This window comes from Musa acuminata, chromosome BXJ1-11 (assembly GCF_036884655.1).
Source record: "Musa acuminata AAA Group cultivar baxijiao chromosome BXJ1-11, Cavendish_Baxijiao_AAA, whole genome shotgun sequence".
Classification (NCBI taxonomy): domain Eukaryota; kingdom Viridiplantae; phylum Streptophyta; class Magnoliopsida; order Zingiberales; family Musaceae; genus Musa; species Musa acuminata.
The window spans coordinates 20,802,779-20,829,144 of NC_088337.1; the positions used below are offsets into that span (position 1 = coordinate 20,802,779).

The 26,366-nt window shown below is 42.5% G+C and overlaps 2 protein-coding genes across 3 annotated transcripts; both read right to left on the bottom strand.

The window, feature by feature from the left end:
• Positions 1-261: 261 nt before the first annotated feature.
• Positions 262-22,153, bottom strand: LOC135597256 (uncharacterized). 2 transcript variants are annotated; one of them, XM_065089968.1, is made up of 7 exons: positions 22,010-22,153; positions 21,856-21,904; positions 21,630-21,767; positions 20,381-20,614; positions 747-786; positions 569-666; positions 262-498 (listed from the first exon to the last, which is right to left on the bottom strand). In XM_065089968.1, the coding sequence occupies exons 1-7, from the start codon at positions 22,135-22,137 to the stop codon at positions 481-483; spliced, it is 705 nt and encodes a 234-aa protein (XP_064946040.1). In that variant the 5' UTR covers positions 22,138-22,153; the 3' UTR covers positions 262-480. The 2 variants fall into 2 exon arrangements, with proteins under 2 accessions (XP_064946040.1, XP_064946041.1); XM_065089969.1 differs by lacking the exon at positions 262-498 and having other exon boundaries at positions 572-666; positions 747-788; positions 20,382-20,614.
• A 1,154-nt stretch (positions 22,154-23,307) lies between these two features.
• LOC135597257 (probable BOI-related E3 ubiquitin-protein ligase 3) lies at positions 23,308-25,971 on the bottom strand. The gene is made up of 4 exons (XM_065089970.1): positions 25,819-25,971; positions 25,644-25,729; positions 25,256-25,542; positions 23,308-24,056 (listed from the first exon to the last, which is right to left on the bottom strand). Exons 1-4 carry the CDS (start codon positions 25,893-25,895, stop codon positions 23,535-23,537), a joined length of 972 nt encoding a protein of 323 aa, XP_064946042.1. The 5' UTR covers positions 25,896-25,971; the 3' UTR covers positions 23,308-23,534.
• Between the last annotated feature and the right edge of the window lie 395 nt (positions 25,972-26,366).

Here is a 26,366-nt window from a genome sequence, read left to right on the forward strand (position 1 = left end):
TCACTAATCACCACATGAGAATGTCTTTTTTGAGGCAAGTCTCAGGAAAACTTAAGTTCTTATACCTTCATGAGATCACCAAGTTTAGAGCTATCTTGGTGCACCTCAAATAGCAAATTTTTACATGGTAACACATATTTGCTAAATTTAGCACAAGTGTAGAACTTAGCTGCATGGCCTCCATTGCAAGGAGTAACAACAGCTTCCACCATACATAGGCATTACCAAAATAGGAAATAACTCAGAACATGCAATATCTGCTACCGCACAAGATGATAAGTCAGCTGCAATTACTTATTTGATCACAATTGCAAGTTATTTATGTTACAGATCTTTTCCTTCACAGTGTTCATGAATAAATTACATGTTAGTATCATCAAAAAGTATCTTTCTATACAAGACAGTAGTAAAAGATTTGATCACTTGGAAGTCCTTTGTCTAGTAGCTGTGAACAGCTCTTAACATGTAGCGAGAAGAATATCATAGGATCTCAGAGATCTGCAGGGTGAAAAACTGACTCAGTCAATACTACGTCATTTACACAAATTAGCCTAAAAGCTCAACTCACATTTATGGGCATCTCTGCAATGATGAGACCACTGTTCTCCTCGAGCCCTTTAAGAGCCACTACCTCACCTCCAACAACCATGTTGATCACAATCCCATCTGCAGGCCCATCATATTAAGTCACTACTATGAATTCAGGAATGATGTGCTGTACAAAAGGTGAAACGAAAAGGGGAGACCTGCTGCTAAACAGGTTGACATACGTCTCAAATATGTTTCCTGCAGGCAACACAGAACTTCATAAGCAAATACTTCATTCCATGTTAAAAGAGCTTTACATTTAAACTGAACAAAAAATTGATATAGAAAGCCAACCCTAACAATAGTTCTGCTCATACATAAATCAATTCTATCTAATGTATTTTTAGTCAAAACCAATGTAGCCAAAGGCGCTAGGCGCTAAAAGGCACCAAGGTGCCAAAATGTCGACCCTAACAATAGGTGCTCGCAAAGCAAGACGCTCATGAAAAATAAATTTTAAAATATAAATAAGAAAAAAATATGAATAATAAAATAAAAAAGATAAAATTTAAGTATTATTAACAATGATTAACATTACAAGAGAAAGAAACAAAGGGATGAAGAGGGAGAAGAAGCTAAGAGGAGGAGAAGAAGAGGGGGGGTGGGAGATATTGGTCGGGAGGGTAGCCATAGGGGAGGAGGAGAGAGAGGGGGCTGACAGTTGGTAAGGGAGCAAGAAGACAAAAAGGGAGGGGACAGAGTTACTATAAGAAGCTGTCATTGGAGGGCCACCTTACACAAGAAAGCTGCTTGGCAATTGTCGAAGGGCTGCCTTCACGCACATCGTAGGAGGAAGATATAGTGTTCATCATTAGGGTTTAGGAGGAAGACACGATGATCTCACTTTATTCAGGTGCGTGACTGAGCTGCCCAACGTCTATAGGTTGGTGTTAGAATGATCTCACTTTATTCTACAATCTGCATCACTGAGTTAATGACTGTCTATAGGTTGGTGTTAGAATGATTCAACATCTTTCATGGTATTTCCTAATTTGTTATGAACTGACAAAGAAGATGAATAGGATGAACACACTTTTCTTTCCTTCGCCATCGTTTTCTTCCATGACATTATTATACAATATCTTTAGATGACAATTCATCATCCTTATCAGAATCTGCACCATACTTCCTAGTCTTACACTGTTTTAGAATTAGATCTAAAACATTGAGAATTTATGCGCCTCAGTGATTTCTACTGTGCAAGGTTGTTAGGATCCCTTTATTTTCTGAGCTTTTGAATAATGTTTATTGAGTTTGTTTAATTCAGTAAGAGTCGGATAGAGATTTATTTAATTTTTATTTATTTTTAAGAGTCCAAGTCCTGATGGACTCTGGATTGAAACTCTATAAATAGGGATGTAACTATTTCTTTTCGACAAGTAATAAAATATTATTCAGTCCTTTGACGAACCCTAAGAGGTCGATCCCCTCGAAATGATCAAGAAAGCCGATACCCTCGAAGTGATCAAGAAGGTCGATCCCCTCGAAGTGATCATCCCCTTTCTTCTATGATAAAACCCTAAGGGTCTTATCATTTGGTATCAGAGCAGTGATCCTCCACGTTCTCGTTGTAATTTCTCACAATACCTCGTCGCAGTTATCATCATCCAAGAAAAAAAAAGGGGGGAAAGGGAAAGAGAACGCAGCCACATCCTTCTCGAGTGAGAAAGAAGCCCGGCCAGCGAAACAGAGTCCACCGTCGCGGCCAGCCAGAGTCGCTGCCGCGACCACTACTACCATCGGTTGCCACCACCGCCGCCCCTTCTTCCTGGCCAGCACCCCCCCTCGTTGCACCGTAGCAGCCCTCCAGCCGTGCACCCTATCCCGCTCGAGCGAGAAAGGGTTGCCACCGCTGTTCCCGGCCAGCGGACCACCCCCTCACAGCGCCTAGCCTCGGTGACCCTTTGCTGCTACTCACCCTCAGCGACACTGCTCCCAGCCGCACCACCACTGCTACCTCTCAACCCCGACAGCAACCTTCCCTTCTCCCAGTGACAGAAACAGAGCATTGTTCCATGCCGCACCACCACCGCTGCCCCTTCTTCCGGCCAGCGACCACCGCTGCCGCTGCTCTCCGGCTAGCACCCCCCACCCCCCCTTCTCCATCAACATCCACAATAGTCGCTGGTTGCCACCGCAACAGGGAAGGAAGAAAAGAGGTGAAGCAAGGCAACCATAGCCATCGGTCCCTCTGCTACCGTAGTTGTCGTTGCTTCCCGACCAGCGACCATCGTTGCCCACCTCTCAACTGTGACCCTCGTTGCCTTCCCTTAGGTCGCAACCACAACCACTAGATCCACCATCCCTACATCTTCTACCGCTCGACCATCCCCCCTCGTTCTGCCGTAGTCGCCCTCCAACCACAACCGTCGCAACCACCGCAGCCGCCGTAGCCACCTAGGCCTCAACAGCCGCACGCAGCCTCCCAGCCCTCGGCAACATGCCTCCTAGTCGAGAGCAGTGTGAGGGCAACCACGCCCCATCCTGCTCGAGCGAGAAAGGGCCGCCGCCGTTGTTCCCGGCCAACGGACCACTCCCCACGCTGACGCCGCCTCCTCGTAGCGACCACAGCGCTCTCACCCCAACGCTACCCCAGGCCAAACTTCATAGCAATCGCACCAAATAGTGCAATACTGATGCCCTTGACCCGACACCAAAAACAGGAATCGGAGATTATAGATCTATAGTCTTACGCAATGGCTACCAACAACTTAGTGAAAGCCCAATTAGAAACCTTGGAAACCATAATTGAGAACTGACTACAAGAAAGTCTTACATTGAATCGATCTGAAGACATGGGAAAAAGGAACCAAGAACAGGACACAAGCTACCCACGCATGAAGGTGGAATTTCCAAGATGGGAAAATGAAGATCCAACCAGTTGGATCTCTAGGGCAAAAAAAAATTTTCGTTTTCACATAACTCCAGAAGAATCCAAGGTAGAAATAGCTTCAATCCAACTAGATGGAGATGCAATCCAATGGTATGATTAGTACGAAACTTGTCACGGGGTTCCCTCATGGAAGCAATTCAAGAAAGGACTTCTTATTCGCTTTGGATCATCTGAATACGAGAATGTTGATGGGCAGCTCGCCAAAATTCGTCAGACTTCCACAGTGTTAGAATATCAGAGCAGATTTGAACGATTGTCAAATCAAGCCAGAGATTAGTCCGAACAACAACTGATGGGTACATTTATCGAAAGACTTAATTCAGAAATCTGGTGAAGTCAATGTTAGGATCGGAGCAGTACTAAGGGGGGGGTTGAATTAGTGCAGCGGATTAAAACTCGTAAGTTTAAAAACGATTTCATAAATGCGTAGAGATTTCGATTCGACAAAGAATGACTTGGTAAAAGTAGCTCGAGTAAAGTAAAGAGTTGAAAACCAAAAATTTACTGCTATGTAAATAAAGGTTTCTGAAAGGTAAACACTCACACATTCAAGGAACACACCAATTTAAAGTGGTTCAGTCAAATGACCTACATCCACTTGCGAAGCCTTCTTCGATGAGGCTCCAAACTTCCACTAGCAAATCACTTTGAAGGGGAAGGACAAATACCCCTCTTACAACCTTTTACAAGTGGTTCACACTCTTACAGATTTTTCAAAGAGAAAGAGGGAAGTAAACACTTAAGCTATTGAAAACAAGACTTGCTAAATACTTTGCTAAGGCTTTTTCTTAATCTCTAACTTCTCAAAGGTTGTATTCTCTGCTGAGAATTGAGGGGTATTTATAGACCCTAAGAGGATTCAAATTTGGGCTCCAAATTTTGAATTCTCTTGGGTTCCCAATGCAGGTGGTGCCACCGCCTCTGTCTGTCGGTGGCGGTGCCACCGCCTGTCAGTGTCTGACACAGACAATGTACTGGGCGGTGCCACCGCCCAGTCCAACGGTACCACCGCCCGATCCTTGGGTTCTAGGCGATGCCACCGCCCAGTCCGGCGGTTCCACCGCCCGACCTTACGGGTCACTAGATGGGCTTCAAATCTGGCCCAAACTAGGTAATATCGGGCCCAGTTGGCCCCTAACCAGGATATAGGATTATCCCTTAATCCTAACCCTAATTACATGCAAACTACGCAACTGAAAACATAGTTCAAGTTTTCAACCGGCAAATGTCGAGTCTCCTTCCGGTGATCTTCCGGTGAACTTCCGATACACCCTCGGATTTCTTCCGACGGACTCCCAACAGGCTCCCGATCTTGTGGCGAGTTCAGCGAGTAGCCGAGCCTTCTCGATGATCTCCGCGAACCTCCGACGATCTCTTCGGCGGACTTCCGAAAACTCCGACAAGTCCCCGATTTCTTCTCGGTTTGTTCCGGCAGCATCTCCGACGAATCTTCGGACTCTCGAACACCCATCGAACTTGACTCCGGTAGACTTGCTTTATGTCTTCAAGCTATCGTAGTTAATCCTGCACATGTAAAACAAAAGTTCGATCTAGACAATTACTCCTAAGCAATTAATCAAGTTGTCCGGAATATCATTGGTCCCTCGACGCTTCGTTCGATTCTTAGGCGCATCATCCTCTCTTGTGGCCTATTGCCCAATCGGCCAGTTGACTCCGCAACTCCGATATCCTTGGCGCAATACCCGCTCTTCTTGGCCCGATGCCCGAATCCATGGACCGAAGCCTTCTGTCGATACGTCGACCGATCCACCAGCCCGACGTCCAATCTTCTGACATGTTCCTCCGGCACAACATGATTTTCCTGCTTTAATTGTCTCATCCTGATCGAAGCATCCTACGTCAATCTAAACGCAGATTAAATCATAAACACATATCAAGTGGTTTCATCATCAAAATACAAGATTCAACAATCAAAGCTCGCCAACCCCGCACTATGACAGTCGCAATATCATTTGCACGTTTACATGAGGAAAAAATCAGTAGGGAAAATCACCAAAAGTGATAACAAACAGATGATCAGCAAGCCACCTGCCCCCATCTATTCCCAACCGGAACCCTAACACTTGGAGGCTAATCCGAGAAGAACTCAAGGAAAGATCAGCGAAGGGTTTGTGCTGGCACTGTGATGAAAAGTGGAGTAGAGAGCACCGATGTAAACAAGGGCAACTTTTGATGATTGAACCAATTGGGAACTCATTTTCACTTTCGATTGGCATTTCGTTGAGAAATGAAGCGGACAATCGACTCTCAGTAGTACTGATCACCGTTGGTGAGGATATGATAACTATTGTCTTCCATTATCTTCGAAGGGTCTTTGAACCTGTGCAGAGCTCCTCTGCTAGATAGATAAGAGAATTGGGATACTCGGTTTCGCCCATTCTCTTAAGTGTTGAGAAGGCAAAGGTTACTTGACTTCGCCCGCCTTCTCGAGGTTGTACTCCATGCATCGAGCTGGTTACTAGCCTTCGTCTACTATTTGCTCACACTTCTGAAGCACTTGAAGTGTTTGCACTCCTTGCGTTGAGTTAGTTACTGTGATTCACCTTCTCAATACCATCAAACTTCTGGAATGCAGGAAGTTTTCACCCCAACTTGGAGTAAGTCTCTAGTAGTTTTGGTCGCCTTTGGGATTGTGCCGTCTTCTCCATCAACCCGACCGCCTACTCCACTGAGTAGCAAAGGTATAGTACCGCATACTACTTGCTTCGTTCCTTGGTCGTGCACTCTTGCATGACCCGAAGTCCTTCACTTTCGGCTATCTTGATGAGAAGCTCATTGACACCGATCTTACAAAGTTCCTTGGCCTCTGCCCTTCAGCCTTGTCTCGGTACTTGGAGTTTGCCTCTGCATGCTCCGCCTCCTCGGCCCTTTTCACGACCAAGCGCTCTCCCTCCATAAGAGCAAGGGATCAATGACTTTCACGGAAGTCCCGCCTCTGCGGTACCATGGCGCTACCATGCCCATGGCCCTACTATCTGTCACCTCGCATCTGCATCCCTTTTCTTCACGATCAGTAGATATGTCTCTGTGGCACTCCTCCGAGTTCACCTCCATTCTAACTGATGCTTGATTTTGGGTAGCTAAGTCCCTCTGGACTCATCGTCGCTTCCTCGCCCCTTTCGATCTCCTGCTTCAACACCTCTGTGTTCTCCAAGCAGCTCCCTTTGGTCGATGGAAAAGACTGTAACTCTCATGCATGACCTCTGCCATCACATTGTAGGATTTGCACCGATTCTGTTCTCCTTAGCTTCCTTGGTAGCAACGTTCGCTTACTCCACCTTGTCCTCTGACTTGCCGGGCTCCCTTAAGCAAATATGGGCTCTGGAGTAGTCCAACTCTCCAGCTACTTCGATCATACCTCTGCATGATCAAGTCCCTCCCATGGGACTCACTGGTACCTGCATTCGAACTTTTCCCTTGGTGGAACACAGCCCCCATATGCTGATGACCAAGGCTTTCATCCGATGCAAAATTCGATGCACGCACGGAAGACCCGCCTCTGCGGTACCATGGCCTTCACTCCTTGAATCCATAGCCCTTCTTATCGTCATGTTGTTCACCGAAGTGGAGCTTCCAGTAGCTCCCGATCATACCTCCATATGATCTAGTCCCTCACGGGACTATGTTATGTGTATCGCATTGCCACAAACTGTTCCACCACGATCCGCTGCACCATGTCGTCTCCTGGTGACATCTCTATTGCATTCTGATCCTTGTGGGATAAACTCGAATTGTGATCCCTCCATGTGTGGCCTCTGCCAATACATCGTAGGGTCTCTTTCACCTTCGATTTTGTTCGCTCCTTTGACAATCGGCATTCATCCACCCACTCTTGGGTCACACCTAGATGAAGCACCGCTCTAGGACAGTCCATCGCCTAGTAGCTCCCGAAGTCCACCGATTTCGTTGCAATTAGTGCACCATTGTCTGGATCCTGGGCCTCTGCCCCTACCAGCACAATCTCCGCTGCGCATCGCTTCCTGCCTGGCAACTTGACTGGCAACACTATGGCATATTCTTCAAGAGTACCCGCCTCCGCATCCTCTTGCCCCGTGCCAAGGCCTTCTGAACCCAACTTCGCCTCCGCAAGTTGAGTCACCTTGGTTCCTTAATGTTTCTCCGAAAGAAGGTGCATGTACCCAGAAGCTCCCTTCGTCTTTGGCACCATGCAATATGAGTCTGCTCCGTCAAAATGAAGGACCCATGGAGCAACATGATCCTGCTCTTGCCTCTGCAAAAGTTCATGTCCTTGACCTCTGTCCAAGGAAAGCACTGTGCCTCCGCTCCATGTTCCATCTTCTATGTTGGCTTCGTTCATGCAGCTTGGGTACTTTGCCAAGTTACACCGAAGTTGCTCCGCTCCTCGATTTTGCATTGAGTTGATGGTGGCCGTCGCGCCCACCATTCCACGGGTCAACCCTCCCATTGAGTCTGATCTCCATATCGACTCCAACTATGTCTTCATTTGTGTTGCCTTAGGTCGCTCCCCCACTTGATCTCGCAATGCATCCACCAATGCACTCTCTCAAGCGAGATCATGCGACGACTCCTCGTCGCTCGCTCGGTCCGTTGAGCATCGTGGAGTTGTTGTTTTTGAGGTACTACTCCTTAACATGTGCGGTCTGTTGCACATGATTCTCCCTCTGGAGAGCTGGGACTTATCCCTCCTGGATATCTATCCCGTTAGAGCAATATCTCTCTTCGTTTCGGAGACCACCATCCCCTTGGACTACTCCGATTTGCTGAACAAACTGCGCATTGTTCTGCCTCCTACAAACGCACTTGCTAGATTGTGACTCCACGTCAATACAGCCCCGCTGCACCACTCAAGGCCTAGCAACATGCTGAACTTGCTGCACACTTCAGCCTCCTACGGACGTATCCTTCACATGCCGAAGAGAAAGTTTCAATGCTCCATGGCGCCGAGTATCGGTCGCATTGGGATGGCCGCGAACATTCCATCGTTTGCATACAAGCCCATGCATGAGTACCGAATTCTTCGAGTTCGCAATTCCCATCACCTCTGTGAGCTTTGCACAACTCTTTCGGTCGCTGAGCAACTCATTCCACCTTGCATGGTCTCATCCTTTACCAAGCGCCTCGCTTGCCTTGAGCACCATCAAGTATGGTTGTCAACGTTGAGCCGTAGCTCAAACATAGTCATCCCAACCTTTGTAAGCTCCGCATTCTTCCAAGTTTGCTTGTTCTCGTGGTGCCTCTTGCACGAAGGGTTGGCTATTCCTCTGAATGCTAATCTCAGATGCCCGCTCCTCCGAGCGGCTCCTTTTCCCTACATCTCCATGCCCGTTTTCCCCCAAATGGTCGTGCGTGTGCTGACTGCCCTCAACACAGCCCCGCTAGGTCCCCCACGTTTGCATGCCAAGTGTTTCTATGAGTGCTTGTCCCGCTCTGATACCATCTGTCACGGACTTAGCTGGTTTTGGCTAAGTCGTGCGGCACCCTTGCGTGTCCGTCCGCAAAGGTCAGCCTCCCCGAAGCCTCCCATGATCCCTTAGGACCTACAAAAGAGAAACTGGGTTAGAGAAAGCGCCTCACTCAGGATCCACAAGCAAACATTTCAGGAAACACTTCATAGACAATGCAAATTATAAACAGACTTTACAAGCTCTGAACAGTTGCACAACAAGGGGTCAAAATGATCCACTACAGATCGAAAATCTCTCACAAGTGTCCACATGACACAACCTTTATTTACAAGCCTAAAGCAGCCACCAAACCCAACTAAAATTGAAATATTAAGTCTTTGGTCATCCCTCTACATGTTGTACAAAGCATGAACATACCAAAAGACACGGACATACATAAGCATTACATCAAACATCTTGTTTAGAAGTTTGTCCGTGACAGTCTGCTCAGCTCCATTGGGTAGCTTTATCTTGCGATCTGCCAAAATGGTTTCAACTCGCTTCTCGTAGGAGGCTTTGGTGGGGGGTAGCCGAGTTGGAACACTTCGGGAAGCATCCTGCGGATCTGAGTGGTAGGCTTTCAAGTTGCTGACGTGAAAAACGTTATGAATTTTAAGCCACGCCGACAGCTACAACCTGTAGGAGACGTTGCCCACTCTACTGATAATTGGAAAGGGCCCTTCATACTTACGCATCAATCCTTTTTGTACTTTGTTCCTAAAGAATTGGAGTGATGCTGGTTGGAGCTTCACCAACACCAAATCGCCGACTTTGAACTCTTACGGTCGCCTTCCCAAGTCGGTCCACTTCTTCATCTTTTTGGCTGCCTTCTCCAAGTCCGCGCAATATCTGCATTTCAGTGTCATTCCTTTTGCAAAGTGATATGTTGACGGACTACTCCTAGTGCATCCGATAGCCAAGGTGTAAGGAGTCGACGGTTGTTGTCCTGTTAAGATCTCGAAGGGGCTCTTGGTGGACGCAGAGCTCCGCTGCAAGTTGTAGGAGAATTGGGTTATGTCCAACAGCTTTACCCAATCTCGTTGGTTGGCACTCACGTAGTGCCGAAGATATTGCTCCAGGAGCGAGTTTATCCTTTCGGTTTGGCCATCTGTCTAGGGGTGGAGGCTAGTGGAGAAGTATAACTTAGACCCCAACAATTTGAATAGCTTGGTCCAGAATCGTCCTAGGAACCGAGCGTCTCGATCACTGATAATATTGTACGAGACTCCCCAATACTTCACCACATTCTTCATCATCAGCTTGGCCGCCTCCTCTGCTGAACAGTGTACGGGTGCAGCAATGAAAGTTGCATACTTTGAAAATCAATCGATCACCACAAGTATCGATCCGAGTCCCCCTACTGCCGACAAGCTTGATATGAAGTCCAAGGAAATGCTCTCCCACAGCCTTTCTAGTATGGGCAACGGCTCCAAAAATCCCACCGGCTTCCGTTGCTCCACCTTGTCTTGTTGGCAAGTGAGGCACGTTCGAACATATTCCTCCACATCAGTCCCCATCTTCGGCCAGTAGAAGGCCCTCTCCACGAGAGCCAAGGTTCTGTGAATGCTCGAATGTCCAGCCCAAAGAGAATCGCGACACTCTCTTAAGAGCTCACACCTCAAATTGTCCACTCGAGGGACATAAACCCTATTCCCTTTTATGTAAACGAGTCCCTCCTGGACCCAAAATCGTCGTGCCTTGCCTTCTTTGATGAGTTGCATCAGGGTTACTGCCTGGGGATCATTGTACAATCCATCCCTAATCTTGAAAAGGAAGTTGGAGTGCAACTGACTTGCTTGGCCTCTGCCCTCCAACTGTACGGCATTCACTCGCTCCACTTTCCGGATCAATGTATCGGCCACGACATTTGCTTTTTCGGGCTTGTACTCCATTACTATATCAAACTCAGCCAGGAAGTCCTGTCATCGTGCTTGCTTTGGGGAGAGTTTCTTCTGAGTTTGGAAATAGCTCAAAGCGATGTTGTCTGTACTCAACACAAATCGTGATCCAAGAAGGTAGTGCCGCCAAACTCATAGACAGTGGAACACTGCTGTCATCTCCTTCTCGTGCACCGGATACCACCGCTCGGTCTCGTTGAGCTTGCGGCTCTCATAGGCCACCGAATTACCCGCCTGTATGAGTGCTCCCCCAATAACGAAGTCTAAAGTATTTGTATGGACTTCGAAGGGTTCCCTATAGTCCGGCAATTTGAGCACCAGTTCTTCCAACACAACAGCCTTCAGATCTTGGAATGCAGCTTCACATTTATCATACCACCTCCAAGGCTGCTCCTTCTTCAGCAACTTCGTCAGTGGAGTTGCACGCTTCAAATACCCCGCTATAAAGCGTCGATAATAGTTGACGAAACCAAGGAAGGATCTCAGCTCTAGCACCTTCTTTGGAGTTCGTCATTCCGCAACAGCTTGCACCTTTGATTTGTCCATCTGAATGGAGCCATCACCAATTCGATGCCCCAAGAATAAGATCTCTGTTTAAGCAAAGTAGCACTTCTCCCTTTTCACGAACAAAGTGTTCTCCCTGAAAACCTGAAAAATTGTCCGAAGGTGCTCGACATGCTCCTCGAGCGTTTGGCTGTAGACGACGATATCGTCCAAGTAGACGACCACGAACTTATCCAAATACTCTTTGAATAGTTGGTTCATAAGAGTACAGAACGTGGTTGGAGCGTTGGTTAAGCCGAAAGGCATCACCAATAACTCAAACGCCCCATACCTGGTCACGCAAATAGAGTCTCCAATGGCATCAAAAAAAGATCCTGCATGGAAGTATAATTATATAAAGGATCCGAAAGATCCTAATGCAGTGACTGGCATATTCTGCGATAAGACTACTAGAGATGGTATTTTTCATGCAAAACAACATTTAGTAGGAAATTTCAAGAATGCAGCAGTTGGCAAAAAGTGTCCACCTGAGGTAAAAGAAGAGTTGCTGAGTTATATGAATGAAAAGAAGACACAAAAGAATGAATCTTACAGGAATTTACCAGAAGACAATGTTGAACATCTCAGGGATGAAGAAGAAAATTATTCTATGAGTATTAACCCAAGTAGGAAAAAAGTATACGATAAAAAAGCAAAAGAAGTTATGAGCACTAAGAAGGGTAAAAAAAGACCGATGAATCTATATATGTTTCAAGGATCCCAGAAGCAACAAGGGCAAGCAGGAGGCTCAAAATTTAGACGAACAAATATAAGTGATGCTTGTGATAAAGAAATAAGAGGAAGAACAATTCAGCACATTGTTCGCTTCTTCTATCAGGTTGGTCTTCCCTTTAGTACAACTCGTTTAGACAGTTTTAAAGATATTGAAAAATATGGTGCGGGATTAAAACCTCCAAGTTATTATGAGATGCGAGTTTCATTATTGCAAAAATAGTTGAATTATACAAATGACTTACTAAAGGGTCATAAAGAATCATGGGCAACACATGGTTGCTCTATTATGTCAGATGTTTGGACTGACAGGAGGCGCAGGAGTATAATTAATTTTATGGTTAACTGTTTTTTAGGGACTATGTTTGTAAAGTCAATAAATGCTTCATCTTTTGTAAAATCTGGAGACAAGATATATGATTTACTTGACAACTTCATGGAAGAAATTGAAGAACAAAATGTTGTTCAAATCATAACCGACAATGGAAGCAACTATGTATTAGCTGGTAATATTCATCTTTTGAATTTTTTAATTATTTTATCTTCAATTAAATGTGTTAAAACTCTTAAGTCTTATCATTTTTGTTATCCTTTGTCTCAGGTAAATTACTTAAAACAAAAAGACAACACTTATATTGGACTTCATGTGCAGCACATTGTATTGATTTAATGTTGGAGGATATTGGAAAGATCTTAGACATCAAGAAAACCCTAGAGAAGGCAATTTTTGTTGTTGGATTTCTTTATAATCATATTGGGGCTTTGAATATGATGAGAGAATTTACAGGGAACAAAGAATTAGTTAGATATGATATCACCCGATTTATTACTTCATTCTTGACATTAGTGATCCTTACATGCTCAAAGACCTCTGAGAAATGGGTGACAAGCAAATGGGCAAAAGAAACAAAAGGCAAGAGGGCTACTGATATCATCTTAATACCATCCTTTTATAATCATGTAGTTTATATATCAAAGGTAATGGGCCCTCATGTTCGAGTCTTTCGGTTGGTGGATAATGAAAATAAACCTGCAATGAGATATATTTATGAGGCTATGGATAAAGCAAAGGAGACGATTAAAAGGTCTTTTAATGAAAATGAAGAAAAATATGATAAAATTTTTACAATCATTGACGAAAGATGAAATTGTCAACTTCATTGTCCCTTACATACAGTAGGATATTATTTGAACCTTGAATTCTTTTATAAGATTAAATCTGTTGGGTTTGATGCAAAAATTTTGGATGGGTTATATCAGTGAGTTGCAAAATTAGTTCCCAGTCTTGAGGTTCAAGATAAGATTATTCGTGAATTATCTTTATATAAAAATGTCGAATGTCTTTTTGAAATTTCAATTATCGTTCGATCTAAGACAACTACGTCTGCAGGTATTAATAATTTGATATAATTAATTTCATATATATTATGTTACTATGTTATTGCTAATAATAACATAAATTTTGCAGCTGAATGATGGAGTCTATTTGGAAATTCCACCACGAACTTACAGCAATTTGCTATCAAAGTACTTAGTTTGACATATAATGCTTCGGGTTATGAGCGAAATTGGAGTGTCTTTGAGCATGTAAGGATCACTAAATATTTTTATTTTAATTTATTTATTTATTTAGATAGATGTATTAATATATTTTTAAATTATATGACATTACAGATTCACTCGAAGAGAAGTAATCGGTTGGAACATCAACGATTGCACGATCTTGTTTACGTAAAGTATAATCAAGCTTTGAAGGCTCATCATGATTTGCAAAATAGAATTGATTCAATCTCATTGCAAGATATTGATAATTCAAATGAGTGGTTGATAGGAGAAATGGGTGCTAACTTGTAAGATGCCGAAGACAAGCTTGTATTTGAAGATGATAAATTGACATGGGGAGATGTAGCAAGAGCTTCAGGTGCTGGATAATTACAAACATATACAAGACGGATGACAAAGAGAAAAATGTGTGCAAAAGCATCAAGCTCGGCTCCTGCTATTGTTGAAGACATAGAGAATGAAACATATTTTGATGAAGAGGAAGGAGTCGAAGGACAAGAGGAAGAGGACGGATTCAACAAAGATGATTTGTGTGAAAATGATGATAATATTGATTATGATGAATGACTTTGATGTAAAATTTTATTGTTTTGAATTTTGAACTTTTTGTTAATATGACATTATGATTTTGTATCTTAGATTTTATTAATTTAATAGCATATTTTTATTTAAAATTTTAAATAATTATATTTATTAATTATATTATATATTTTTATATTTTAGCGCCTCGCTTCGCTCGAGCGAGCGCTTGGGCGAGCGCCTAGCGCCTCGAGCGTTTTTAGACCTTGGCGCCTAGCGCTTTTTAAATCATTGGTTCTAACTTCATAGCATTAGCAGCCACGAATGTTAATTCGTCTTTTCGTATCAGTTGTAATGCCGATATCTGTTAAGGTTCCCTGGTTCCTCTCTAAGAGACGGGAACCACACAGGGGTCGTCACCTCCCATCATACATAGAGAGTTTAGGAATGACATTGGCATCAACTTCGCCGCGTGCATGAATTTCATTCCAAGAATCACTTGAAAGTCGTCCAGTGGCACCGCCATCATGTTTGTGCTCCCGCTCCATGTTCCAATCTTGATAGGAACTCCCTTTGCCAATCTGGAGATTCGCTTGGCCTCCGAGTTCACCGCCTTCATTCGACTTAGGTTCTTCTCCAAGATCAGCCCAAGTCGTTTTGTTTCTCGATCGGCAATAAAGTTGTGGGTAGCTCCCGTGTCCACCATTACACGGGTTGTTTGGCCATTGAGCTCAATGTCCACGTACATCAGTTCACTACTCTCTACTTTCAATAGCTTTGCCTTCATGTTCTTCCCCACTTGACCTCGTAATGCATTTAACAAACGCATTGCTCCCATTCAGGGACCCTGCGACTCCTCATCGTCGTTGCTAGATTCTAAACTGCTTGAACTAAGGGCGACGGCTTTGCCCTTGTTTGATTTAGGGGGATGGATGGAAGCTGTTAAAGCATTGAGTGCTTGTTTCTATGGGCACTCCCTCACCATGTGCGACCCTCCGCATAAGAAGCATCCGCCAGGTTTCGGGGCCTTGCCTTTTGAGCTTGGCCCTTTGTGGGAACTCTTCTTCCTCTGTTCGCCTCCAAGCTCCTTCCCTCGAGAATATTTTGGAGGGCGATTTCCTGAAGATGGTTTCCTTTTTCCCGGGTCCTCAGAGGAAACAAAGTCAATGAGCCTTTCTACGACAGCAATTGCCCCGATCACATCGGTGACATTTCTTCGATGCAGTTCTTGTTGAGCCCATGGCTTCAAACCATCAAGGAAGCTGAATAGCTTATCCTTCTCGGACATGTCCTGTATGTCCAGCATTAGCGCAGAAAATTGCTTCACGTAGTCTCGGATGGAAGTACTTTGGAGGAGTTGTCTCAACTTCCTCCATGCGACGAACTCTGTGTTCTCAGGTAGAAACTGAGTTCTCAACTCTCACTTTAAGTCCTCCCATATGTCCACCCGACACCGACCTTGTTGGATCTCCGTCCAACGGGTTCACCACCAAAGTTTTGCATCCCCATTCAAATATATGGTTGCTATCGAAACTTTTGTTTCTTCAGAATCAGACCTCGTAGCTCGAAATTATTGTTTCATGTCGAACAAGAAATTCTCGAGCCCTTTAACATCTCGGGCGCCTCCATAACAATGCGGCTCGGGTGCCCTCAAGTTTTGTGGCGGCGCAACACGGGTGTTGCTTCCTCCCGCATTCAATACCCTTGTGAGCATGGTCACCCTGGAAGTGAGTTCTGCCACGACTTCCTGCAAATGTTGCACGGATTCTTTGGTGTCGTCCAACAGTCGATCGACTAGGGCCTCGACCTTGTCGATTCGGGATTCAACTTCTTCTTGCGAGCTCTCTACTCCAAGAAGCCTTCGCTGGCCTTGGTAGAGTTCCTCAAGCTCGCTTCAAGAACATCCAAGTAGGTTTCCGCCGTTGTGAGTCTCTCCTTATGGCTCTTCTTCCCGATTGGCGTTCCAGATTGCGCCTCCTCCGCTCGCGGAGAGTAGCCAATTTCTCGCTCATCAGATTTGCTGCCACGATCCTCCAAAGCGGCTCCAACGACATAAGAGCGACTTTGCACTTGCAGCCCACCTACGGCTGTTTGGGGTAAAGGTCCGACTTGCCCTGCCTTGCTTGATTCTCCACGATGCTTTGTCATGGCGAATTTACAAAGTTCCTTAGCTGCTTGCTCGAATTGCTTGCCCGCTCTGATACCACAATGTCACGGACTTAGCTGAAATTTCCTAAGTCGTGAGGCACCCTTACGGCCAAGACGCGAACTTAGCTTGAGTTGCCTAAGTCGCGATGCACCCTTGCGCCAACTTCTCAAACTTAGCTGGGATTGCCTAAGTCTTGAGGAGTCCTTGGGACATATACGTCCGCAAAGGTTCAGCCTAGTTGCAACCTCGTACAGGTCCCGAAGGACCTGTAAAACAGAAAGTTGATTAGATTGAAAACGAGCGACGGACAAGTCTCGACGTCTCACAAAGAGGGAAGCTTTACAATCAATTCAGCAAACACCTTGCGTGCACAGGAGAAAAGAGAGGAAGGAGGAAAACAAGGACTTTAGAAGGTAAAACGAACAATTGCAAGTCCACAAACAACTGCTCACCGAGTGTCAGCCGCGAAGGCAAGTTCCCGTCAAGAAAACATGCGAACTTGTGAAGATTGTTCAACGCCTGACAATATACCGAAGCCTCATCCAGCCCTGTGCCACCCGGGGGGTTCCAAGGTGCTGAGATGGCTGATATTTCGCGCGTTGCAGCGAGCTGCAGAAAACAGCCCGCGGCCCGCGAAAACAGAGCCATTTTGGGGCTTTTTGGCCCAACACGATGAGCGATTGCACTGTGCACTGCAACCTATTCGAACATGTATTTTTACAAGCAAAAACACAAAACTAAGACAAAACAGGCTGCCATGTCTCTGTTCAAGCATGCAAAAGCGACGAACGGTTCGTTGAACGAAGTTGTTGCGAGTGCGTGACAACCGTTCATGACAGATTGGCTTACCACATTGAAGGCTATAACTAATTCAAAGTAAAGGTCGTTGATTGACAAATTTTAACTTGTGATAGCAAATGTTCAAAGATAAAGTTGATTATACAGGGCCAAGAGTTGCTTGTGGACTTCTTTTTGCTACCCTTGGAAGACTTCGAAGTGGTGCTTGGAATTGAATGACTATCAACCCTGGGTGATGTTTCGTGGAATTTTTCTAAACTAATCATGAAGTTTTTTATTAATAGAAAGCGGGTGATCCTAAAAGGAAGACGTGGAAGTAAGGTCACAACTGCCACTAGCCATTGAATGGAGAGGGTTTTTTAAAAGACTGTAACGACTACTACACCGAAAGGCCGACCTATTACTTACACTATCAAGAAGTGGAGACTGTATTTACTTGATCAACAGTTGTGATGCGCCGCAAATACCATGCGACTAAAGTGCTAAAAGAGAAACTCCCCGAGTTTGATGCTGCTCAACCTTAAGGACAAGGCTGATTTGAAGGGGGAGGAATTGTTAGGATCCCTTTATTTTCTGAGCTTTTGAATAATGTTTATTGAGTTTGTTTAGTTTAGTAAGAATCGGATAGGGATTTATTTAATTTTTATTTATTATTAAGAGTCCAAATCCTAATGGACTTTGGGTGGAACTCTATAAATAAGGATGTAACTGTTTCTTTTCGGCAAGCAATAAAATATTATTTAGTCTTTTGACAAACCCTAGGAGGTCGATCATCTCGAAGTGATCAAGGAGGTCGATCCCCTTGAAGTGATCATCCCCTTTTCTCTCATTTCTTCTATAATAAAACCTTGGGGGTCTTATCAAAGGTCAATCAAGATATGATATTATGTAAAAAGGAAATTGAAGGGTTGAATCATAATAATGTGGTTGCTGGATTGATTTTCTATAAAATGTTAGCACATCAAAAGAACATGGTTCAATAAACTAGCAATTTTTAAGCAAACCTAATTATAATGATTGGTTGGAACCAACAATTCAAAAACAAAACTTGTATTCGACTGCAAATAAGGTGTGCTTGATCTATTCTTAACCTGATGCACATGTACTCATTGTTTCAGGTTCATGGAATGCCAAGAGTCAACGAATTAACAAAGTGAAGCTCTCATAATTCATCAAGAATGGAACTAAAGTGATCCAAGAACTCAATCCAAATGCAACATTAAGGAAGACAAGAAAGTCTTTACAGCACTTCAAATAGAGGGAAGTATTATTAAATCAGTTTTGCATTCGTCACCTTTGCATGTTTTTACATGGCTCTTGGATGCCAAAAAAAGCCTATTTCTTTACTTGATCAAACAATGAAATCCTTCCTTTGGCAAAAAGATCATAATACTAAAGGCATGTCTCTTATTTCTAGGGATGTAGTTATCCATTCAAAAGATGAAGGTGACCTTGGTCTTCCTAATTAAAGTGTCCCAATTTGCTCTTCAAACTAAAAGAATATACATTTACCTTATTAAAGTCAAAAACCTTTGGATCGAGGTTGTTAGTGCCAAATATGGTTGGCACTCATTATGGACGAATACCTATCTCATTAAATCTAACTGGTGTTGGAGACTTTTCATTCAGGCTTCTATAGTTCTGAGATCTGGTTTTACTCATGTTATTGGTGATGGTACTTCTATAAAGTTTTTTAAGGACGACTGATTGTTTGACTTTCTTTACAGTTAATACTTAATACATAGCTTTATTAATATGGCGTTATAATAATCAAATGCATCTTTATGAACTTATAAATGATGGCAACTGAAATTTCATCTTGCTTCATGAGTTATTTGGTAACATTACTGCTTCTAAAATTACTAATATTGAGATATCTCATCCCCTAATGATGACTATATATGTTGGAGGTCTCACTCCAATGGGCAGACACCAACTAGAATAGCATATAAATTCCTCTGTTAAGGATAATATCTATGTCACAATTTGGATCTATGGCATGACTTTGGTTAATTCTTATCATTCCAAAAGTTATTTTATTTTGCAATTACCTACTTCTGTGAGACAAACTAAAATGGGAATTTGTAATGCACATTCTTACTATTTGTGTGAACATCCTTTTGTTGCAGCCTGCAGATATATGGTGGATTGTAGATATATCAAGAAGTCTGTAGGATTTCATGGTGAGACATCTCATGTTAAGGGGATATGGAATAGACCTGCATTCGGATGGGTCAAATTAAATATAGATGGTGCTTTTGATCCCTCTTCGGGTAAGGGATGCTTAGGATTTTGTTTACGATACAGGAATGGAAGATGTCTTTTGAAAGGTTGTAAACCAAATGAGGAGATGAATAACTGCTCAAATGAGGCACTTGCAATTAAGGAGGGCATCATACATGCAGGTAGAGAAGGTGTTTCCAATCTTGAGATTGAAAGTGATAACCTTTCCCTTGTAAAGATCCTAAACAAGGGCAATTCTCCTCCAAGGTTTATCAGAAATTTATTCAGCAACATATTTGATTATATGTCATATTTTCAAAATGTAAAAATCTCTCATAACTTAAAAGATGGGAATAGGGTTACTCATAGTTTGACGGTTCATGCAAAAAATTTAGGATAGAGCAGGTCTGGGGATCCAATTAGACTCTATTTCTATGTCTATTTTGAGCTCTAAAGAGCTTCATGTCAATTGTACTCATTTTTTAAGTTAATATAGTTAATTTTCTTTTGGAAAACAAATAGAAGGTTACAAAAGGAATTATTTACTTGAGTCTCACATTTGTAAGTTGGCAAAACTGTTGAATGAAAAGAAAATTTTGAACCAGACAATATCTAACTGCAGCTAAAAGGAAGTGTCATGATGGCATCTCAAAGACCGCCTTTTCAGAAATATAAAGAAGCTATTTCACTCCATACTATATCGTTCTAGATTTTATTAAACAAGCAATTTGTAAATTTCATCGTGTCAATATCTTAAAAGAAAACTGTTGAGCTCACAAGCCAGCCTATTTTCACAAATTTTGGCTTTCGATAAAAGGAGATATCAGAAAGCAGCAGCAGCAGCAGTTGTCAATCATGAACTGTTGTATGTCAACAATCTAATTATAAATGACTATAAAGCATATAATATAAAAATGACACATAGCTGGTAAAGGCAAACAAATATATATGAGAAATTTGAAAAGAGAAATACAGTGACAAAAAGAGATCGTTAAAATTTTTTAGTTTAACAAGCCTAAGACTTCACCTTTTTTGTTGGCAGTTCATAATTTATTAGGACACGAGCCAAAAGAGGTGCCTCTCCTGCAGTGACTAATGGTAGGCAGGCATCAGTTACAACTATCATACATGATTTTCGAGCTTCAGTACTAGATTCAAGATCATCCTCAGGAAAAAGGCTAGTGTTTTGGTTCCATTGTGCACTACAGTGGTGGAACTTTTCTAATACCATCGCACGCTCATTTTCTGCCAGATCACTATACTGCATAGGCAAAGATATGCTATGAGTTGTGTACATATTAACTACAAAAAATGGAAAACCATTAATTCAAACAAAATAATCTAGATTTAGATAGAAATCATAAAGGATCTCACTGCAGTAGAAGATGCATTTGGTATCAATTCCATGTTCAAATTACCGAAGCTGCTAATTACAGTGACTGTGTACATAGGGCTAACTCTCCTATTTAAGTAGCAACCATGGAAGAAAAGAAAATGAGGAAATTTTTCAGCTTATACTTGCTGCTAGCAGTAAGCATGTTACTCTAAGTTTCCATTGATTTACCCACATGATTAGTAACTGTTACCTTCATATGTATAAATAATGTAAATGCAAAAGACTTAGTTTAAATACTCAAGAAATGCATGACGAAGCTTACAATGTCACTAGACATTATTACATATTTAAGATTCAAAATACATGATGGCAATAGGATACTTGCAAAACGAGATGGAACAAACAAATGTGATAAAATGAACAATTCATGTAATAGAAGATTAAACTTCAGTGAGACAAGAAACATACATACATATGAAGTTTGGTTAACCATATCATAGGATGAATAATCCTTAACGGCACAGTTGGCTGCGCAAGACCTCTTGCTCCGTTGACCATTCAAATATTAATAAATCACAAACATTCACATTTTTACCCTCTTCCAACTTAAAAAATGATTGATTTATAGATCAGAAACGGAATTTCACATTACAATCATAACAAAATGAAAATGGCTTAAGAATGTACTTTATGCAGCAAACATCAAAAAAATGAAATCCAGTCAAAATTGGTATATTAAAATAAAATCATCAAGATAATTCTTCAATTAACGTCCAAACCTTTTAACTTATCATGTAATTGGCAAACATACCAACAAGTCCACGTGAAAGATCAAACTATCTTGTCACCACATATCCAAATCGAAAAACCTTTTTTCCCCCTCAAAAGCTTCATAAAAACAGTAGACAGTTTAAGAAAATTCGGGGAAAGGTACACCGACCAGTGGGGAGAGAGAGATGGAGGAGAGGTTGGAGACGGCAGCGCAGACAGCGTCCAGCTCGTCCCGCGAGCTGCAGCAGAGCACGATGGGGAGCGACGGACGGCGCCCAGCCACTCCGAGAAGATCCACCAGTGTCTCCTGCCATCCACAATCCAAACCAGATCCAGTTGATCACCAACCAAGATACATACATCTGCAAGATAAGAGTTGGGGGTTCCAGGCATACCATCTTGAACTGAAGCCGATCGACCGCGACGTAGTAGTGACGCCCAGGGCTGAACAACGGAAATCACGGAAAGAATCGTAAAAAACGTCAATCGATGAGAGATACGGGATCGAAGAGAGAAAGGTGGGAGAGGATTGGGGGTTTGGAAGGGGACCTGAAATGGGAGGAGAAAGAGGAGGAGGAGGGAGGTGATGGCGCGGGGAGCAACTCCAAGTGATCCGCGGCCGTTCCCCTCATTCTCTCTCGGTCTCTTTCCTTCGACGACCTACACGTATGTATCATAGCTCGGGTATGTATATCGATCTATGGTAGTTATGTATGTATATACCAATGCGCGTGTATTATATCTTAGTATATGAATGATAATCAACTTTGAAAAGCTTTACGAAATATTAGAAAAATTAATTTTAAAATTAATTTTTTAGTTTATAAAATTAGATTTATTAACACGAAAAATTAATTAAATCCTGATGTGGAATTACGAGCCCAATCGATAAAATCTTAGCATGGTCAAATATTAATTCCGATAGAAAATTAGGTTATGAAAATTTTCAATTCTAACTATTTAAGTTTGGTTCAAGTTTATTATATAAAATCCTTATTTCTCTTTTATTTCTTTCCTTCATTGACACCATAATATAAATTGATATACGATTTTATCATGGAATGTTGTTGTCAAGACATGTTCGAACCTTTTTGTTATTATTGGTGTTTTCAATTGTTTTTGCATAACCGATTTTGTGAGGGAGTTTATAACCTTAGAGAGTGTCATGACCATTACAAACGCATTTTTCTTGGTTGATAGTATTTTTCTTTTGTGTTTCTATTTTATAAAATTTGTAAACGATATACGTTGATTGACGTTATACAGAGGGGAAAATAGTTTTAAATGTGTCATGGATTAATTTTTGGCGCAGGATAAATATCTCAGCACCGTAGAACCCTTTGGGTGGCATCCGACGGGATGAAGTTTGGATTTAGGGCTACGTGTTGTCTTTAGTAAATCTACTTTTTCCAACAAAAGTGATACATAAATATAGACTTGCAGCTGCCTTTCGGTTATGAAAACCTTTTGTATCTAATAAAATCTAATAAATTTGTGTTGCTTGCCCCTCTTTTGTACCTAATAAAATCTAATTCCTTGTGCGTTGCTTGTGCATGACAACAATTTTAGACGCGCCTGATGCTCCGCATTGTCTTCGGCAAGACCGACTTCCGAGCAGGAAGTGATCTTATGTTAGTACATCGATACAAACTGAATATGTAAATTTAATCTATCTTATTCTTGATACCATGCCATGGCGCGTACTTACAAAAATCATCAATCTGAATCAAGATCATGAGCATGCAAATTTAAGCCGCCCAAAAATTTCATCCTTTAATGATCCGTCCACTACCAAGAAGCTCACCAAAATAGAAGCCAACACTGCAATATATTTCGCCAATAAAAGATTGAGTTAAAATTAATATCACGATGCTATAGAATCTCAAGCACATAAAGAGTACCATAAGTTCATGGTAAGTGGAACGATACAACACCAAGCAGAAGTCCACCTTCAAGTGCAGAACTTCCATACGTAATGTCCCTTAATGTCGATGGTCTCAAAGATATACAAAGCAACTAGGTCATGATGAGGACAGAAATGGTGGACACATCCAAGCAACACAACACAGATTCACTATAAATAGATCTCCATGCCAATGAACTTTGAGGACTGGCACAAAGGGCAGAAACTGAGCTTGCTCTCACACTCCTTGCACAAACAGAGATGTCGGCAAGGCAATAGAAGCATGCAAACCTCGTTCACTCCGCAGACCCTACAAGCCATCTCCTTTGAATCCTTGTTTTCCTTCAACATGAGTTGCAAACTGAAGTTTCCGTTGCAGCAAGAGGCCGTGTCATCGACCTCACTATCGCCACAACCCTCTCTGTTGTCCCTGTTCTGAGCATGAAGTTGTTCAAGATTATACTTGAGTGAATTAACCATGTTCTCATTGTACTTTGCTCGTTGCTGCCAGGCCCCGACTTCCATCACCAACTGTTTCATCTGTTCCTCGAGTTCCATATTTTTCTTATTGATGTTCTCCACTTCTGAATCTTTCTCCCTTATCTTTCTAAGAATCTTCTCCTCAACAAACGCAAGTGTTTGGAACTGTTTTGCTTGAAATTTCTCCAATATTGACTGCCTAAGGCGTTCACCCTAGAAATATATGAGCAGTTCTTGTTAGCACATGTTTTCCAATAATTCAAATCAGTATGCATAAGTACCCAAAAGGAAAATCCATGGAAGGATAATAAACATTAAAAGACACTCAAAGGACTAAAGGAAAAGACAATTAGTATCCAATGCTAGTAGAAAAAATCTATGCTGATATGGATGTTTAAATGCAAAAATTTATCATGTGAAACAATTAGCTCCTTTTGCTTCTACATACAAAGGAAATTGGTTTTATCTTAATCCTTTCTGAGAGCAACTACTACTATTTGATCAGTAGGAATAAGTAGATATTTTGATGAATACAATAAACAGCCTATCCTCCTTCATAAGACTTACGGACCAAATCTAGCACAACCTCAAGCAAGTTCACCAACAATGAATACTACTGTTAACTCGGAGCAATCAATGGGTTTCAAAATTGAATCAACATCAAAACAGTCATGCAAACTTTGACACTAGCATAAATAGAAGTATGATACAGAAACACCAGCAGTTAACAAATCCATCAAAAAGACAGTATGATCATATGTGAAGTTCAAAAAACAATGAGGATTAAAGGGAAGAAAACAGATTGATCGATTCACAAAACAAAATTTGACCTCTTGTCAGTTTAATCAGAAGATAAAAGGTTTCTCAATATACAAGCAGTCGACTTAATGCTCGGCAGGACTCCTGATATTTCATAGGTCCACAGGAATGGTATAGCCATTAAATGTAATTTCACAGCTAGCTTAAAATGGGAGGAAGCAGACATCAATCAGGATAGAGAGAGAAGTTACAACTATGGGAGTAGCATTACTTGAATGCCAATCCAAGAAAAAATAACTCGTTAATCCAAAACAAAAGCAGTTCATGTAATCAATTGCAAACACAATAGTAAACTATTTTCTTCCAATCGACAAAAGCTGGACATCCTGTCCCCGCGAGAAAGTTACTCGTCACTGGTAAAGGCTTCATCGAATGCATAATCTAATGATGAACAGTTCACATTTTATCTTGACATCTCCCAGTAAGTCAGTGTAATGCAAAACAACGAATCAATTATTAATTGGAAGAGAAAATGTGGTATATCACTGGATAGACACATTTCAAACAATAATTTTCCAGGACTCAGCACAAGATAAGTAACAGAAGGTGACAGTATCAAACATAGTGAAAGATGGAGACAGTAGACACATTACTTCAATCTTGATGAAGCTGTCCATTTCGGCCACCATCCGCTGCAGCTCGCGATCAATATCCGCATCGACCATCGGGAGGAGCAGCGGTGACTCCCCAGAGGAAGCCGCCACCCTCCGATCATCCAACGACAGTCCCAGCCCGGTGGACACCGTCCCTGTCTGCAGAAAGTCGATGGACGATATCTGCGAGTTCTCTAGGAAGTCCTGCTCCTTGACCCGCTTCGTCCTCGGCTCCCATCCGTCCGCCGCCAAAACGGCGCTCGGTGAGACCCCCGTGACATTAGCTACTACAGAATCAAACACAAACAAGCGAGATTAGGTGGCAAGAAGTAATGCAAATGGGGAAAGTCGGAAACCCTAGAAACGAGTGAGAGAGAGAGAAGACTACGAGAAAGGTGAGATGGGTCCGGGAAGCCTGCGGCGTTGAAGAACGAAACCGGGGCGGAGAGATGGCCATCGATCGGCACAAAATTCCTGCTTTTTCTCGAAGGGATTTAAAATCGATTATTTTCATGTCGGATTTGAGGAAACAAAGAATCTAAAGGACGAGTTGGGATTAACACCTGAGGGGAATGGATTGCTGCTGCTGCTGCTGGTGATGGGGTTGATGGAGGTTGGGCTGCTGAGGGAAGAAAGCCATGGCGAGAAATGCGAGACTGCGAAAGGGGCAGAGATGAGAGAGAGAGAGAGAGAGAGCACAGGAGAAAGAGGTCAGATCACGTGACTTGATCCCTCAAATTGGGTCATTTGTAACAGCAAGCACGTGATTGGCCATGGGCTGAATTCTTCCTCCCAATTAATTAGAGGCCCAAACTTTTATCTTGCCATATAATAAGCACAATTTGATTGGGATGGGTTGGGTTTATAGTCAACGCTCCAAGCCTTCAAATCTTACGTATCTGTGTGTCACGATCGCCGGCCCACTGCCGAGGCGGATGTGACCAACGGTCGCGGCGGGGGTGCGACCGACGGCGGAGATGACGACAAGACAGGCCCCTGAGGAGCATAGCGTTGGAATTATAGTTTAAAATTCAAAAATTTATATAAATAATTTTAATATTAATAAAAATTATTTTAATAAAAGAATATATTGATTGGATCTTTAGGATAT

Excerpts from the sequence above, each read along its gene's own strand:
- LOC135597256 (XM_065089968.1), bottom strand. The coding sequence starts at position 22,137 with ATGATACATACGTGTAGGTCGTCGAAGGAAAGAGACCGAGAGAGAATG. Across the intron at positions 21,768-21,855 it reads ATCGGCTTCAGTTCAAGATG|GAGACACTGGTGGATCTTCT; the intron begins GTATGCCTGGAA and ends TGTGGATGGCAG. Across the intron at positions 787-20,380 it reads ATGAACTGCCAACAAAAAAG|GAAACATATTTGAGACGTAT; the intron begins GTGAAGTCTTAG and ends TGTTGCCTGCAG.
- LOC135597257 (XM_065089970.1), bottom strand. The coding sequence starts at position 25,895 with ATGGCTTTCTTCCCTCAGCAGCCCAACCTCCATCAACCCCATCACCAG. Across the intron at positions 25,730-25,818 it reads CAGCAATCCATTCCCCTCAG|GAATTTTGTGCCGATCGATG; the intron begins GTGTTAATCCCA and ends GAGAAAAAGCAG. Across the intron at positions 25,543-25,643 it reads GGACCCATCTCACCTTTCTC|TAGCTAATGTCACGGGGGTC; the intron begins GTAGTCTTCTCT and ends TTGATTCTGTAG.